This window comes from Apostichopus japonicus, chromosome 15, assembly GCF_037975245.1.
Source record: "Apostichopus japonicus isolate 1M-3 chromosome 15, ASM3797524v1, whole genome shotgun sequence".
NCBI lineage: Eukaryota > Metazoa > Echinodermata > Holothuroidea > Aspidochirotida > Stichopodidae > Apostichopus > Apostichopus japonicus.
The window spans coordinates 19,487,074-19,504,436 of record NC_092575.1 but is presented as its reverse complement, the minus strand read 5'-3'; the positions used below and the strand labels follow the sequence as shown (position 1 = coordinate 19,504,436).

Below are 17,363 nucleotides of genomic sequence, written 5' to 3'. Positions count from 1 at the left end.
ACGTCACGAGCAATCTGATTGGCGGAAAACCTCGCAATTGCAAACCTGTTTGGGAAAAAAAAATTCGCCCCCGGGCCTCAGTCCTGAAATTGACCGTGGGCCTCCGATTTGTCACCTCCTGAAAACCATGCCTCTTCCCTTGTCACGTCTGTATTGGATGAATTATTGATTTTGAGACTGCCTGCTCGGCACCATTTACAATGTCTCAGTGTGAATCATACGCACATCTTACCTCGACCAACTTAAATCCAAATTCAAGTTTCAACACAGAACATATATACTGCTTTAAATTATACCGATTTGTGAGGAAGTGCAACGTGGAAATCTGGTTTGATTAATTATCACATCTTTTATTTTGTGTTTTGATTATGAGAGTCGATGTTAATTATTAAAGACCCAATGCAGACGTGTGGTATTTGTTAATATATAGACTTAGACTGTAACAAAGAAATGGCCATCTGACACGAAAAGTCATTAATCACAGCTTAAAGTGTTAAAATAGGATAAACCTTGAGTTATATATCATTCTTCAAGGGAGAAATGTTATAAATAATAAAGTTAAAATAAGACAAAAAGAAAGATTTAGTTCTGAGGCCGAAAAAAACTCAAACAAGAAGTTAAAAGCCGATAAAATGAGGCAGGGAGTAAAACACTAAGAATGTCTTTCAAAGAGTTGCACTTATGCCTACGTCATAAGAAGACGGTAACCAAGACTACCGTGCGTTACATAAGTCGAGCGCAACTGTCGGGGTGACAGGTTTTTCAAGAGTTAGAAGGCAGCCCTTTAAATGTTAGTCAAGGGTTAGCAAAGGATAAGTCACATTTTAGCTTATGTGGTATGGCGGATTGAGTGAACTATAGCCATAAGTTAGGTCACGTGAGGTTGGATGTTCAAGTGTTGGTAACAGATATATCACGGTTAACCTGCAATGTATAGGATGTACTAGCCACTAGTCCAGGTGTCAGCCAATGGTTATTTAAGAGTTCTTATGTTCTGTTTGGTTGTAGAGAACATACACAAAGATGTATTAATCCATATTAACAATAAGTGGGGGGGGGGGGGTCAGGAGTACTTCGTTCGGCCCCGGGCAAGGGTCAACTTATGGGGCATAAACAAATAAAGAGGAAACCCTGGAAGATATGGGATAAAATGTATTCTCAATTTCAGGATAAATCAAGCCGTGCAAATAGGTGACCCGGTGACTTAATTTTTAGCCCTGGACCTTAGGTCTCGAAGTCTTAAATCTATAACTAGAAGGGTCTTCTCGAAAGAATTTTCAATTTACTATGTGTAAATTCGTGGTTATCAGAAAGGTTCATATGGACGGCCCAGAAATGTATTCGAAGGCCCAATAGGCAAAATGATCACTCAAGCTCAGATATTTTACTAACACCCATTTCTGTGTCACTATATAATTCTTCTCCTTTATTATATTTTTCAAATCTCTCACCCCACCCCCCCACCCCCAACCCTCCATGTCAATTAAAAATTAACGCTGTAGTGTTTCTATAGCTCCATTAACAATATGACTGACATGATGCATTACCTGTAACGACAATGAAGGGATATGATTATACACGTTCCACCACAAGTACATTACATTGTTAATGTTAATTATACGAAACAAAGTCATATATACATTTCGAAAGTACAACTGTTATACCAATGTGGTTCACATCGATAAGGAAACTGATAGTCCTTCATATAGCTCGTGGTATTTGATTGGGTATCACTTACTGTCTGATCAAACGGAGATAGTTGGGTTAATAAAACGCAATTTAAAACCAAGGGTTGCTCTTTTTTATTATAATTATTATTGTTATCTATTAAAGATTTCATAGCCCCGTCCCATAGGCCAGTTTGTGATTAATGATGGCTCTAAACCTTCTGACGTCATTCAATCCAAGCGCTCATCGTATATAACCAGGGAGTTGTTAACAACTCCTTGATATAACTATACTTCAGCTTGTTTTGATGGCATACCAACCGAACCGGCCGTTACTGCATGGTTAGGGGGGAGTTAAGGAGTTGGGAATGCGAGAAGGAATTTAACCGATAGCCGCTAGGTAATAAATATTTACTAGAAGCAAATCCAGCAAAGCATGTCCTTCGTGTTAACGTGTACGGTAGTATTGCAGTGTATAATATTGCCCCCCCCCCCCCAAAAAAAAAGGAAAAAAAAAAGAAAAAATAATCCCACTTAGTTCCCGTTGTTCATTTACCTATATGTATATAAACTGTCTAATTTCTTTACAAATCTCCCCTTCCCTGCCGCTTTGTGCAGTTGTATCGAGTGACACTGGGATATGATCCCTATACTTACACGGTATGCCATGTGATGCAGCTGATGACTGCAGTGGCCTGTGTGACAGGGAATAGTGTCCGGGCGTCTCACGGACACTATTCCACGGGAATTGTGTCCGTAGGACAACTTTCTCGGGGGGAATTGTGTCCGGCGGACATAATTATCTGTCCGGACGAACACTATTAACTAGGAAAAAACGTCCGTGTGTGGTGATTTCCTGTCCGCGCGGACAGGATGAGAGAATAGCACGGATAAATGTGTCCTACAAGCTCTTCTGCATGGAAACGTAGTGCAAAAACATCAGGACAGCAAGGCTTATTTGGAGTATGCCTTTTCATCTTAATTGCATTTCTTAATGTCAGGATTTATAGAGGAACTTTAGACCAATTTCGCTACATGATGAATGGCTCATATATGGTAATTGATTTCTTGCATGATACTATTTGGACAGACACAAATGAATGGAAATATCAATTTAATTTAAAATTTATTGCAAATTTAATTCTCCTTCATGTTCTCTGCTGCATAAGATAAATACATTTCTAAAAAATGACAAAAGTGCTGCAAGACTCGTGCAACATCCTACGTCTATTGTGACATAGAACAACTGTATCTGTTTCTTTATTTTTAGTACAAGCTGTTTCAAATACTTTGTTTTATAAAAATCATCCAATTTCCCTTCTACTTTTAATACTAATGCTTGACAACCATTGACAATAACAGATAGCCTCACATCTAGTAACTTTTGAAATCTTGGCGATCTCAAGACAAACTGACATTCACATGGGAAAAAAAGGCTACATAAATCAAAGTAAACCATGCTTTGGCGTCCACAGTTGTAGCCTAGCAGTATTTGTTGGTCAGGCAATCAATTAAAGGTAGACTATTGTTAATCCAATTATAGACAGGCTGTGAATGTTAACTATGGTGAAAATACTTGGGAATTCCTTTTCATGTGATATATTTTAAGATTGGGCAATGCCTAGCTGGTTGGAAATGGTACTTGGGAAGCAATATAAAATCATATGGTATAGGAGCAGAGGGTTTGTGTAAGGTGTTTTCGTGTGTTCATGACATGTCAACCATCGAATCATGATATATTGCCTGCACAGTCAGGCAGTGCATTATTCATTAGAAGGTATTTCCAAACCGTCGAATATCTCACCATGATAAACACCAAAAACGTTTGTTGCTACGATGTATTGTTAATGGGCATAAAGGCCTCTAAGCTATATCAATTATTTTCAACAAAAATCAGCTGAAAGTTATGTTGCATTGGCTTCAAATATGCCAGATACTAAAATATGGTCACCTATGGTCAAAATTATTAAACTGTTTTTGTACCACCTGTAGGAAATTTACCTCACTGGGACATTCTGTCCTTTTGCATGTTCTTTTAAAATGTCTGAGAAAAATTTGGAGATTATAAAGACCTCAAGGAAAGTACTTCTTGATGTCACAATACAACTTTGGGGCCTACACAGACTACCTTCAAATGACATGCTGCTGGTCACACTAAGTATCAGGCTTAACATAAATACTGGGAAAGGAGGCTGTGTGAGAACCAGTTCTACTACACTCAGATTGTTTAGTGTTAGTCAAAGTATCTCAATGACTATTGTTCAAATGTTGGAAAAGAAACAAAAATCAATTTGGGCTAACTGGGAAATGCAAGCTGAAGCCAGTAAGATCATATTTGTACACAATTCACACAACTTGGTATCAGTTAACATTTCTCTTGCTTTTGTCTACATATTTGGCCCACCTTTTCCTTTGACATAAAATAAATATTCTTTTGCACTAAAAGTTTGGTCTTGACACAGTCAACAGTATAATCACCTGAATCCTTTACTGGGGAGCATCCAAGGCCAGTCAACACTGAAAATAAAAATACACATATATACACATACATACATATACATACATACACACATATACACACGCATACATATACACACATATATATATACAAAACGTACAAGTGCAGCTGTCTACAATAAATTATCCAGATTACCATTTTGTAAATAAAATAGCAGCAAGATAAATAAAACTATAAAACTATCTATACACATTAATTCTGAATTTTGGTGTTATTGCTTTGTTTCTCAGATTAAACCTAGTAGTTTCTCGAAGTAAAGAGTTAAGTTCGGTATGCAAAGAATGTCTGTCATTTCTCTGTATGCAATTTACACTTCTAATGAACTCATTTTTGGCAGCATTGTTTACAGTACTCATAAGAAAGTTAAAATCTATATTAAAAATTCTAGAACAATACTTTAAAAAAAAAAATTCTCTTATTATCTTTAATTAGTAAAAAGTGATACCAAGCAGAAACAGCATATATTAGGTGTGGTAAGATATTGGCAGTAAAAACTCTTTTCCTTACATCAACATGAAAATATGGAACTATATACGATAGAGTTGAGACTATGAAGTACACCCGTTTAAATATTCTGCTTATATGACAAGTGAAACTTAGTTTGTCATCAATACAAACACCTTAGACCTAGATATACTGTATGATGAGTGCGTTCTACTTCCGCAACTTTAATTGAGATTTTAGTTAACTTACATGATACAAGACCTTTTCCACGAAAACGGTTATTCAGTTGCAACAACTACATAATGCATCACAGATAAAAAAACTATATCCCAGTTGTTACTTGCCTTGATATACTTGAATGGCATATGAGGACAGCTGTCAAGTAGCATGCATGCAAAAACCAGACTGTGGTTTCTATGATCCAACATGAGTATCCTTTCATATGAATGGGACATACTGACACACTTGATCTTTAGTAATACAGCAAGAAGTGAGAAACAGTATATTCACAATGACAGATGCTGACACAAATGACCACTGTTAGCCTGCTTGTACTCACTCAGTGTGATACATAAAACAGTAAATATGAGATTTCTTCCAGCTTCCTCATCTTGAGATATCAAGTTTTAAAGGTTTACAAAATTTGACCACTGTTAATCTCCACAATAACAAAGGCCTCTTTTAGCCATGTGGTATACTTACAGACTAAATATGATATCTGTTCAGCTTCCTTTCTTGAACTTATAATTTTTACAAGGTTTTCACAACTTGAACACTGTTTACCCTTTGACATCCACCCCAAAAAATACAGGATATAATCAATATGATTCACATACATACCAAATCTTACATTTTCCAAGCTTCCCTTCCAAAGATAGCGTGTTTGAAGCCAGGTGTCATACCGCACACACAAGTATTAACGCATACGTTTATTAAATCAGCAAACAAATTAAGCATTGATATTGAGATGACGCAATATGACAAATCATTTTTTTCTAACCCATACCGTCACGACTCGAGGTTTATGCTTAGAACTAACAATGAATGTATGCTATATCAAGTGAGCTGGCTTCCCTCATCTTGGAAAGATAATTGTTCTGCTTGTTTTAGCCAGTTTTCTGTTAATTAGTACCTATTTGTGTGACCAAAGCAAAGCATAGCAGAACAGAATTTAAAAAATTAGATGGTGAATGTAAAAATTCCATTTACCTGAAGAAAGACAACTAACTGCCATTTACTGTCCTGGATGTGACACATGAGTTTATAGATTACAACTACCAATAGAACAACTTAATTTCCACGTGTGGTAAAATATATGCTTGTTATGTGAGACTTTTGTTAGAATTTTGTCACCTTAGAGTCCTTTGAACTTCACAATCAACAAAAACAATCCCAGGATTTACTTATACCATCATTCTGACTGGAGTTCTCTGGGAACATTGCTCTTGATTCAACCTTACAATGCCATTACTAAATGCATAATAAGATAATAGAAATACTAATTCTATTCAGTATACTAATTGTGTGCACATTTTCCTCCTTGCCAGGGGGAGAAAAACAGACCCTTTGATATATATGGAGGGGAGGAAGTGTGTGTGTGAGAGGGGGGGGTTATGAATTGAATTGAAACCAATCTAGTGTTGTTTGAACAGAGGGAATGTGTGAATTAAATATTGCTTAATATAAGGACACTTATTGCCGGTTCCAAAAAGTGCTATCTGACGGCATTTATGCTTTGTTTTTCTTGTTGCTTGCTGTTTTTAATCTATCTTGCACATATAAACATACTTAAACTTTAAGCGGGATTTTTTTTTCTGGAATTGTCTATCAGTGTGGTGGGGGGACAAACAATAACGATATGCATGAAAGAAACCTTTTTATCACAAATTATCAAGTTCTTGTCTTAACCACTGGTTGTTATACTCAAACACCTGATTATCTCCAACCTCATCATATTCAGCTTGGATAGCCTCCCTTCCTGTCCTGGTGAAATGCTCTGACCCTTGGCACCAACCTATACCTATACATAAAAGTTTAAAATTATTGACTGAATAGAGAAGTTAATAAGTAACCACATTCAAGCTAAAAAAATGCATGTTTACACCACATATCATATTGAAAAGATAATTGTGCATCAGGATCATTACTTTGGTAAGCTTTTGCGCAGTTGACTACAGGCTGCTTCAGCTTCTGTTTCGGTGCAACCGGTGACAAGGTGGTAGAGATGGTCCACAGCATGAGAGACAAGAACGTCATTGAGGTAATTCAGCCTGCAGAAAAGGACGCATGAATAGTAAGCATTGCTTCAAAGTTACAGAAATTAAATAGAAATAAATATTACTGTGAAAACATGATTTCAGCAATCATTACGAATGGGTACTTCAAATTAATGTATGTTGCAGCATTCGGTAATAACAAGGTGAAGCATTCAGACTAGCAATATTGTTTATTGCCACAAATGCAGATCTGATCCTCCATGAGCATGCGAGCATTCAGACTGTAGCAAATTGATCCCCCAATTGTGGGTCTGATCCACCGTGAGCATGTATGGAGTATATTCAGACTAGCATGTTGTTTGCCCTTGTGGGTCTGATCCTCCTTAACCATGCAATAATTTATACTATAGGACGTTGATCACCCAAATTGTAGGGTCTGATCATCCTTGAGCATGCGAGAATGCAAACTATAGCAAGTTGATCGCCCTTGTACGTCTCGTCCTACTTGAGCATGTGAGATTCAGACTAGCAAGTTGATCACCTCATTTGTGGGGTCTGCTTGATCCTCCTTAAGCATGCGATTATTCAGAGTATAGCAACTTGAACCCCCAAGTGTGGGATCTGATCCTCCTTGAGCATGCGAGCATTCAGATATACAGTATGGCAAGTTGATAGCCTATTGAAGTCTGTATGCATTCCTGTGTATTGTATCAATGCCAAGCTAAGAGTGAGATCTGTGACCTATGTGCAGCACTAAGGTCACGTCTCGACGTAAGTCAGTGTTAGATTCAAATTTTCTGGCAGGACGGTCCAACAGTTCAAGCACTCAATCACAGAAAGTAAAATTCATGACAAGGCAAGGCTTAGGGCGATAAACTTACAAACAATGATATGACCAGAAGGACTGGATCCCATTTTTCAATAAAAAGTTCCTTTAAATGCAGTGCTTAACCATTGAAAGTATACATATCATTACTATATAGCACAACAAAAGTTTGCAACAAGTAGCGAAACATCTAAAAGCGTTTGGCCGAGCGATGATGATAGGTAACAGGTAGAGCACCTTTATCATTAATATTAATCAATATTTGTTTCTGCTTGAATTTTGAGAGTTGCTTAAGCACTACAAAATTTTGCTTGTAACTGCCAATGTATACCACTTAGGTTGGTATCAGTAACTGCATGATAATGGAGTGCATATAATCCCACTTTAATGAAATATTTAACACTTACTGTACTTCAAACTTTTTGAGTTTCTTCAATTGGTCATACAACTGCTTCGTGGAATTTGAAGAAAAAACTCTTGCAAACAGATCTCTGTTGAATCAAAGCAAAGAACACAATCATAGCACACTGGAAACTTACTTAACCATGAATTGTAAAAATAGGCCTGGGGGGGGGAGTCTTAAAAAACAAATTTCCAGAGGACAAGAAATTCGGGCAAAAGTCCTGAAAAATTCGGGCAGCCTAAGAAGAGAAACTATGTATATATATATATATATATATATATATATATATATATATATATATATATATATATATATATATATATATATAGCGGAAGGCCTGTGGTTCGAATCCCGGTGGAGGCTGAAAGTTTTTTCACTGTTCTTGATTTTCCAATTCATTACGATTTTCATTTATATATATTCATTTGCCTTTGTCGTTTATATATATATATATATATATATATATATATATATATATATATATATATATATATATATATATAAATGTGCAGTAGCTTGCCCAAATCTTTTTCAAATTTTTGCCCGACAATTCATTGATTTTCTTTATTTAGCATTATGATGCCCGAATATTTCCGTGTAGCACCACCGTAAGCACAGCTCACGTGGGCTACCACGCTTTTTGCGCGATCAATTTTTTTTTCTAACTAGTCAACTGTATACCTGGACATCTCCGACATGAGTGTATATAAGAAACATTTTTCTTTTTCATGCTGGGGGGGGGGGAGTGCCTACAAGCCTAGAAGTACAGGTTTATCATACTCTTTGTTACATTTTATACTGTTTTATGAGACAAATTGCAGTCTCACCCGACACAGCGACATTATCCCGCCTACGTGTCGTTGAACAATGTATGTTTTTCTGGAGGTAGCTGAGTACTGTGTTAAAATAATAAATACGGTAACTAAATATGAGCTTAAAAAATATACTGTCCTATTTTTCCTCTTCAAAGTGATGTAACCATTTTTTCTTCTTCTAATTTGCCAAATTTTTGGGGCAGTGTAAATTTCTAAAATGTGAGATTATAAAATAAAGAATGTTTATATGCAACTTGCAAGGCCTCAAATGTGCCGTTTCCGGCAATCTGAGAGGCTTTTTTTGCCAACAATTTTCTTGTACGCTATGCGCCAACCGATGGTGGTGCTCCGCTTAGATAGTGTCACGGGAACTTTCGGGCACAAAACTTTCTGCCCCCCCCCCAAACTAAAATGGTCCCGTACGCCTATGACCTCGGCCCACAACATTAGGCTTCTGTACTCAATGTGGTACAATTACATATCATATATGCGATCGTTCCAAGCTTCTGAAATATTATGTTTAGAAAGGTGCGTTAGTGTAGGGACAGGTTAGAGGGGAGTGAGGTAACTGTTTGGCATTTTTTGACTTCAAATGACCTTTATGACCTCCGACAAAATCAAACAGTTTCTTTTACTCAATGTTATGCACTATCTTACCAAGTACGAGATCTGCCCAAGCTTCCAATATTGATATACCATGTTTACAAGGTTTCACAATTTGACCCGAATGACCTTTCACCTCAAACAATACAATACGCTTCTTGTACTCAACAATGTACTCTTTTGCACAAACTATGGGATCAATCTAAGCTTCGATTTTTACAATGTGGGCGGTACAAAGACACGCACACACACGCCAGCATGAATGAATAGGTTACGATTATTATCAAAGCCAGGAAAGCTGCTCTTCAGAAGTTGAACATTAAATTGCAGAGTTTCAAACTGACATCACATAAAATTATCTTCTCAAAACTAAAACAAATGAAATTTAATTTCTGAAAACAATTGTCAGGAAACTGAAGTTTTCTTCTAATTAACTTATTCCCGTCTTTATTATTGTTGGCAATAATGGTTAATTTGTTAGGCCATTAAGTCGAAACTGATTTATTGTGTGAAGACAGCTACAGCACTTTACCCTCACATAAGCCAGCAAATACTCAGAACTGATTAAGTTGCTGATTATTTTTAAGGAAATTCTGGAGGAATCATGCCAATCCTCCTCCTCCCCCACCCCCCCCCAAAAAAAAATACTGCAAAGAAATCTTACTTGTGCAAAATTCTTTAAGTAAAATTGAATTGAATTTCTTCTTCTGAGGAAGGCCTGTGGTACTGTTAATAAGTGTGCACAGTACTTTCTCATTCACAGCCAATTCACTTCATACGGCCCAATTAGCCAAGAGTTTTCAAGCTTCCCTCCTATTCGGGCATCCTTTCTAGCATTCTGTACGAGAACACTGGAACCAACTTCGAAGCTCTGAATAAAATAAAATCCAGCAGATATACGTAAACATCATAATACAATGCATATGTTGCCATTCATTTAATTACAACTTCAATGTACAACATGGCATTATATAATTACCTTTTTTGGTGCCTATTATCCAAATTCTTTTTTTGCCGTTCTTGGGCTTTGCCAATATTTTCTTTCACAACACCTTTGATTATGTCCCGCGACTGTGACATGAGTTGAAAAACCCTCTCCCGCTGTGCATCGCTGCAGTCTGTAGTAGGAGCTTCTGGTTGGACAATGTTGTCTTCAATGTCGACTGGTCGCAATGGCTCTCTGGATATATGATGATAAATTAACATTCAATTATTCACAACACTTTGTTGACTGAAGAATAAATAAATTTTTATATATTTTATTTTCACTATTAAGACCATTGAACCAGAAATTTGAGTCACATCACATACTGAAACCAGCACAAATATAAAACCCTTATATATATTCTGTGCTGTTATACGTCCAACTTGCATACCAGTCAATTATGATAAATATATAGTATATGAAAAACAAAACCAATGTCAGTGGCATTAATTGCATTTATCTTTTAAGTTAATGGGCATGCATTTACAGTTTAATGAATGTTCATATTTTGTACTTGCTGCAGAGTGTACCATATACAGGGTTAATATTTATTTGTTTAGATATTATAACTTAAATTGGGTTATTGATGGTCGTCTATTTAGCGTTTTTTCCCAGGACCTGGGATGTGTCAAATTAGATTTTATCGTACAGAGGACTGGTGTAGCTATGCAAGATTTGTCCAAACTCTCTTATCCCTGATTGCTTTTTCTCTGTATATGGCCTTAGCAAATTTAAATCTCTATTCAGCAATGGCAGGTTTAAATTATTACAAACCTTCCAAACATCACAGCAAAAGGTGAAAGACCTATTGAACCATGTTTGGCTGTATGGTACCCCATGAGAATTGAAGACAGCATTTCATCTCAGTCATGTTGGTTTTCATTGACAACCTTGATGAGTGACCTTTGCAGAGTTTGGTTGAATCTTTCATCAAGCCCATTGGTCTGTGGGTGGTAGCTAGAGGATTCTCTGTGGTCTACCCCTATCATGTCAAACAGGGACTTGTTCAGAGCATTACCAAATTCTCCTCTCTGGTCTGAGATGACAATTTTCATGCACCCAAATCTAAATAAATGGAAACATTTAAATAACTATTGTTAAAGTATTGATTACGAGTAATGTAATGAACTACTGGCATCTGCAGAATGGCTACATGGTTTAATCAGGAAATCATTTCAGCACTGATTTTAATAAAAAAGTAAGTTAAAAGCACTGACCATATCCCACTAACATTTCATTGACATTAACTTAAGAAACAACTTCTATAAATTCCTGTAACCATTTGGCCGCTTTCTGGGTCACAGTTAAAACAGTGCAAATGCAGGTCTGCATAACTAATTCCATGTAAAGTAGAAACAAAAGTAGATGGATATTTACCTGGCCATGGTTTCAAACAGAAAGTTTGCAACAGTTTTTGCTGTTTTGTTTCTGTACAGCAACAGCCTCTGGCCATTTTGAAAAATAGTCACATAGGGTTTATATGATGTACTTATTTCCATTGATGGTCTCTGGAAGGGGTCCAATCATATCCACACCCATCTAAAAAAAGAAGTAAAATGGCATTCAGAACCATACACAATCTAATCATACGAACTGATGTTCAAGTGATTTATATCTGAGTTTTGTAAAATGCTAAACATTCAATTTTTTTTATTTTTTTTTTATTGTAACTCACACTGGAAGACTCTGTTACCATTTTTTTTCTTCATTACCAAACCTATTACTTACTGACTTGTCAAACCCAGCTGTTATATGGAAGTCCAATGGGAAATCTCTGAAGTGAGATGCAAGTCACATGCAGTGATCTAGCTGACAATCTAGATGGTAATTGTCACTAGGGACTATAATAGGCCTGGTAACCATTTTCATCACCTTTGAATGTGGGGTGGGGGGGGGGGAACAGATGTATAAGTACCTGGATGAGTGATTAATAGTTAGTCAGAAAATTGCCTTGGAATCTGTCAGTGAGATGACAGGGTTACAGCTAACTGATGTAGGAAGCATACATTGGTACAACCTATACCTTGGTATCTATAAACATGATATTGTAAGCATTTAGAAATGTTACAAATTAATCTTTGAAGGGAATTTGCAGAATTTTTTTATATTAATGACAGAAATTCACACTGTAGGGTTACAGTATATGGAAGGAAAGACTTCTTGGTTATTAACCAAGTAGCAAATTTTACTTAAATAATAGATGTTGAAATAAGCATATGGGTTCATTGGGGATGAATTTTGGACAAAAGGCTATGGCTCTGTTGGTACTTTAGTTATGAACTGCATATGAATGTACGTACCTAGGACATTTTCTCGGATACTTCTTTATGACAACAATTCAACTACTGAACTCTGTTATGTTCATGTGTCATTCTTGCTTCATATCACAATTCAGTTTTCTTTTCATTTTGAAATTCATAAGATAATTATGAAGTCCTATGTAAAGGTTTTCCTGTTGCTTTAATTATACGCAGCTAAAAAAAAATACCAAAATGTGTTCTTAGCGAAATTTGTGTTTATGGCTGCAGTACATGAAAATTCCCGACAGTGCTGCGAGTCATTAAGTCTACTGAATGTACCACCATCATGATCATCTTTAATATATGCTTAGTAAATTATAACTTTAAGAACAAATGAATGAGCTAGATCTTTCATTCTCTGGGCAATCTCCACACATACTCCTTATACTCTTGCACTGGCCAACAAAGGGATGCAAACTTTAAGCATCGGTTGATAACTTGATATGCATATGGTGAATGACTTTGCAGTTACAATCATGCAAACAAATATTGCTTTTAGATGACAAAAAACAAAGTGATTTAGTGATAACTGTGCTGCTTGTGAACACTATTTTCGACCCAGGCCTAGCATTAATAAGCTGAACGCATAAGGTGGTCCATATGTATTCCATTAACATGTAAGGCCTATGAGCTAGGATAGGTATTTGAAAAAAAAACATGTTACACAACTTCCATTGCAGATTCCATCAAAATCAGGTGTACATGTGCCTCCTGCTGAAATGCAGATGAAAATAATACTTAGGTGGTGAAATTGTCACCACTCGTGTCCTACAAGGACTCTTACAGAAATTGAAATGAACCTGATATTTCTATTGATTTAGCCACCTTCTCAGATCCCTTTCTTTCAAATTAGGGTCTTATACCAAAATACTCCTATCATTTGGTCAAATAAGTTCATGATAACATGTGGGATAAAACAAAAGCAAATTGTTGTGCATTTTTATTTGCTCTTTTTTCAATTGTTTCTCTCAACAACCAGCTATCCTCCTGAATAGAAATTTATTCACCCACCCTCAAATTTGTGAAAGAGATTACACTAGGCCTATATTAGTTTTTTAGGTCCATTCTGGTCACTATTCTAGCAATACTACAGTATATCACCAAGCAGTGTCTACATGTGATAATACATTGCAAATTTAATATAAATGATATAAACTTGGTCCATGGAGCTATAATCCCAGGTTTATAGCTCCATGGTTTAACCTGCACTAATTTAATTGCATTATTGTTTTGTGCATATATTAACAACCTTAATCACTGTGGAAGAATGTTTAATGAATATTCATACCATAACCATGTACATGTTTGCATAATTAAAATATCACCAGCAAAGAGGCCCATTAAACTTATTAAAAATTATTAGCCAACACAGCTAACCTTCTGACAATGAAGTGATGGGCTGGTGGCCAACTAATTATCTATAGCATATTCGACCTGCTGCAGTGTCTGTGCACATCCCGGCACCAATATATTAAAAAAATATGGGAAAACCTCTAAAAAGAATGAGATAATAAAGTAACACTCATTAATTTAATTGATCCTCCAAATGGACAAGACAGGGACCCCCCCCCACTCCCTTGCTGCCTTGTGTTTTAACTAGTAAGGGGACTAATCCCAGGACATATCTTTCAGAAAATCTGAAAAGTCCTATCCTGAAGATTTCTTTTTTTTTTAACCTAGCCTAGCAATTTCAAACACATAATCATTATTGAAATTAAAAGCTTGTATACTCATGGTAGCATGGGTACACAATACACAGCTGATATGTAACTGACAGCTGATCTGGGAGTTTTAGCAGCTACCAGAGTAACAAAAATTATACCAAGTAGGCTTTATTTCAGAGATTGCCAATCGGAGTGGCTTGAATTTGAATAAAGCAAATTATTTGCAAATAGGGTTAACTCTCGAAGTCCTACTCCTAGCTAGGCTACAGTAGGCTAGCCTATAGTAGCCTAATACTATTCGTGTCTTGCCGACTAATTATGCATCACGATATTCTCTAACACTAATAAAGTTTAGACTTTTCAGTTCTACTCTTAGGTGATTACAAATAATAAAATATACCTATAATCTGCAAGGCCCAAATGGCCAATGCACTTAGTTCAAGTTATATGCATATCTATGGAATCATTTTCTTCAGTGGAAATAATTCCTAAAAGTTTTATACAAATAAACAAATAATACACTTACCGCCAAACCCTTCTTGTAAGCTTTCATTTTGTGGGAAGTTTGGCCAAGGGCCTATCTTCGTTGCCATGTGGGCCGACGTAAACTAGATCGGCATCTCCCGTCAGTCTAAAACCCTTCGATCTTCCCCTTATCGATCTTTCTAGATTTATCGTAGACTTTTCAGGGTACAGTCGTCACGAAAGATATTTTCCAATGCTAATGTAGGCCTACTCGTCATCGGTATCCAGGTCAGGAGAAGTCATCTTGTAATATCAGATCGGGCTAAGTAAGTTAACGGTCTCAACTCTTAATGCAATTACCGTGCGTGCATATATGCAGCTACTAAGAAATTTTGGACCTGCGACATGTAACGACGTAGACGGCACATTCGGCTTACTTCACTGAGTAAACAGCAGTATACATGTTACAGTAGAATGCAAATACGCATGTCACACCTAGAACGTAGAGCGGGAGATTTCCACATTTCCCGCGTACTGAATAAAATGTATTAACTCTGACCAGGGAGTTTTTCAATAACAACTCCCTGCTCTGACCCCGGATTTGACCTCCATGCTCCGGATGGCGGGGAACTATCGCCGCCGCGTATCGGTTAAAATACATTTACCTTCGACCTACATGGTTGATCTTTCTCCAACGTTTAGAAATTCCGACCTTCCAAACAACTACCCTAATGGTAGTAACGATTGATAAGCAGCAGATCTCAGACAGACATGACTACTTAGTTCGGAAGATAAGTTTAACATTCATTATGCAGCCTTCTGACAGTCGACGATCGAAATAGAGCGGACAGCGTCCCTCTGGAGTGTAGTCTCCATGATAATAACAACATTTTGCCGCCTCTTCCCACAACAGTCGACACTCGAAGTATTATTTATACTTTAACCGAGTTTTGAGGGTGCATGCTGACCGATATATAACATTGTCAACCTGGTCTTCGCTAGTAAATTACCTCCTTTTAAGTAATAAGGGAACGTAGATAGGGCCAGAAATGTTTGTCACTCAACAGAACCACGTTAAAGCTCTTTGAAGAGAACCCGGACACTTTCCACGGTGGCGTAGAAAGCAAGGGAAAGTGTCCCTGAGACACTATTCACGCAAATGAGACACTATTTCCTAGTAATAAGTGTCCTACGGACGCCCGGACACTCATTACTGCCACACCTGCACTGTTGCGAGCTTCAGTATAGATGAAAAATGAGCGCCTTACTCACGTTCAAACGATGTTCAACAATCTTTTTTTTTACTGCTGACCTTATAGCATTTGTTCCTCTAAAAATGACATTTAATTGTGTAATAAGTGCACACGCCTCAATATCTGCTTGCAGGAGGATCTAAACTACATACATACAAATCATACATTGCCCACTAGTTAGTACAACACAAGGGTGAAACTACCCCCATGCATGTTTTATTATATGTTACACGCACAGACAACAGGTTATGTTTTCTACATGTTTTTTTCTCTTACGTGGTGATTGAACTATGATAGATTGTACATGTCACTTCGCAAAGCCTTTTGAGCTACATCGTCGCTAGTTTTCAAATTATTATATTTAAAATATGAAAATATGTTATTCTTTACATCATATTCATTGCCCTCCTTCTATTTGACGCCCGAGCCTGTGGCCTCCCCTCCCCCCACCCCGTCAGGTCTGGTGCTGTGTAACATCCCCGCCCCTTGATTGCTAATATTTTCTCATTGCTCTTGACTTTCAGCCCTGTAAGACCAAAGATAGAAACAAACGATTCACCAACCCATCTCATGGTACCAAGTGATCACGTGACTGTGACGTTACGACCAGCACAAAGTTTTAGAACAAAACAGAGAAAAAAGGAGAATAGACCCTCACTTCGATTTATACCAGAGGGTTCAACACGCAGGAAGAGAAGCATATACCGCCGGATGAGCGAAGATGCTACTGGTGGTGGCGGTCTGGATGGTTCAGACAGGGTAGTTGGGAGGAAAGGAACAAAAAGGGTCACTTTCGGTGCAACACGAAGAGAGTCAGTGGTAGAAATTCCGGACGATGTAGCAACTATCGTGGAACACAAAATGGTAATTGTGATTTATTATGTCAGAAAGGTATGAATGGATACGTTTAGACTAGGTTAAAATGTAGGGTAATTAGTAGTAATACCTAGTTATAAAAAAAAATATGATATAAAAGGATGCAAACTTTAACCGAATTTGTTACTATAGTCGAGTTGATCATGTCACCTGAACAGAGGACTAAACTAAAGAGAGGGTTTGGAAACTTTCTGAAGTAGGTAGGCAATATCGGACTTGATCCGGTGACCTATTTGGCTGTACAGCTTGAAATCATAAACCAAAGATCGAAGATCGATCGTACCATTTAAGATCCACTCTTCTATTTTGAATCCGCACGCAGCATATA

The 17,363-nt window shown here is 37.1% G+C and overlaps 2 protein-coding genes across 3 annotated transcripts in view; one reads left to right on the top strand and one right to left on the bottom strand.

Annotated features, from left to right (window-relative positions):
* Positions 1-17,363, top strand: part of LOC139980459 (cyclic nucleotide-gated channel alpha-3-like) — a 47,522-nt gene that overhangs the window by 27,233 nt on the left and 2,926 nt on the right. Inside the window, exon 10 of the mRNA XM_071992065.1 lies at positions 16,684-17,023. Coding sequence (XP_071848166.1) covers positions 16,684-17,023 — 340 coding nt within the window. The remainder of the gene's footprint in view (positions 1-16,683; positions 17,024-17,363) is intronic.
* On the bottom strand, positions 5,221-16,136 carry LOC139981419 (uncharacterized). Of its 2 annotated transcripts, XM_071993791.1 has the most exons (5): positions 14,968-16,136; positions 11,855-12,016; positions 11,252-11,542; positions 10,472-10,672; positions 5,221-6,899 (listed from the first exon to the last, which is right to left on the bottom strand). In XM_071993791.1, the coding sequence occupies exons 3-5, from the start codon at positions 11,332-11,334 to the stop codon at positions 6,773-6,775; spliced, it is 411 nt and encodes a 136-aa protein (XP_071849892.1). In that variant the 5' UTR covers positions 11,335-11,542; positions 11,855-12,016; positions 14,968-16,136; the 3' UTR covers positions 5,221-6,772. The 2 variants fall into 2 exon arrangements, 1 of the variants encoding a protein (XP_071849892.1); XR_011797840.1 differs by lacking the exons at positions 5,221-6,899; positions 14,968-16,136 and adding an exon at positions 10,260-10,363 and having other exon boundaries at positions 11,855-14,177.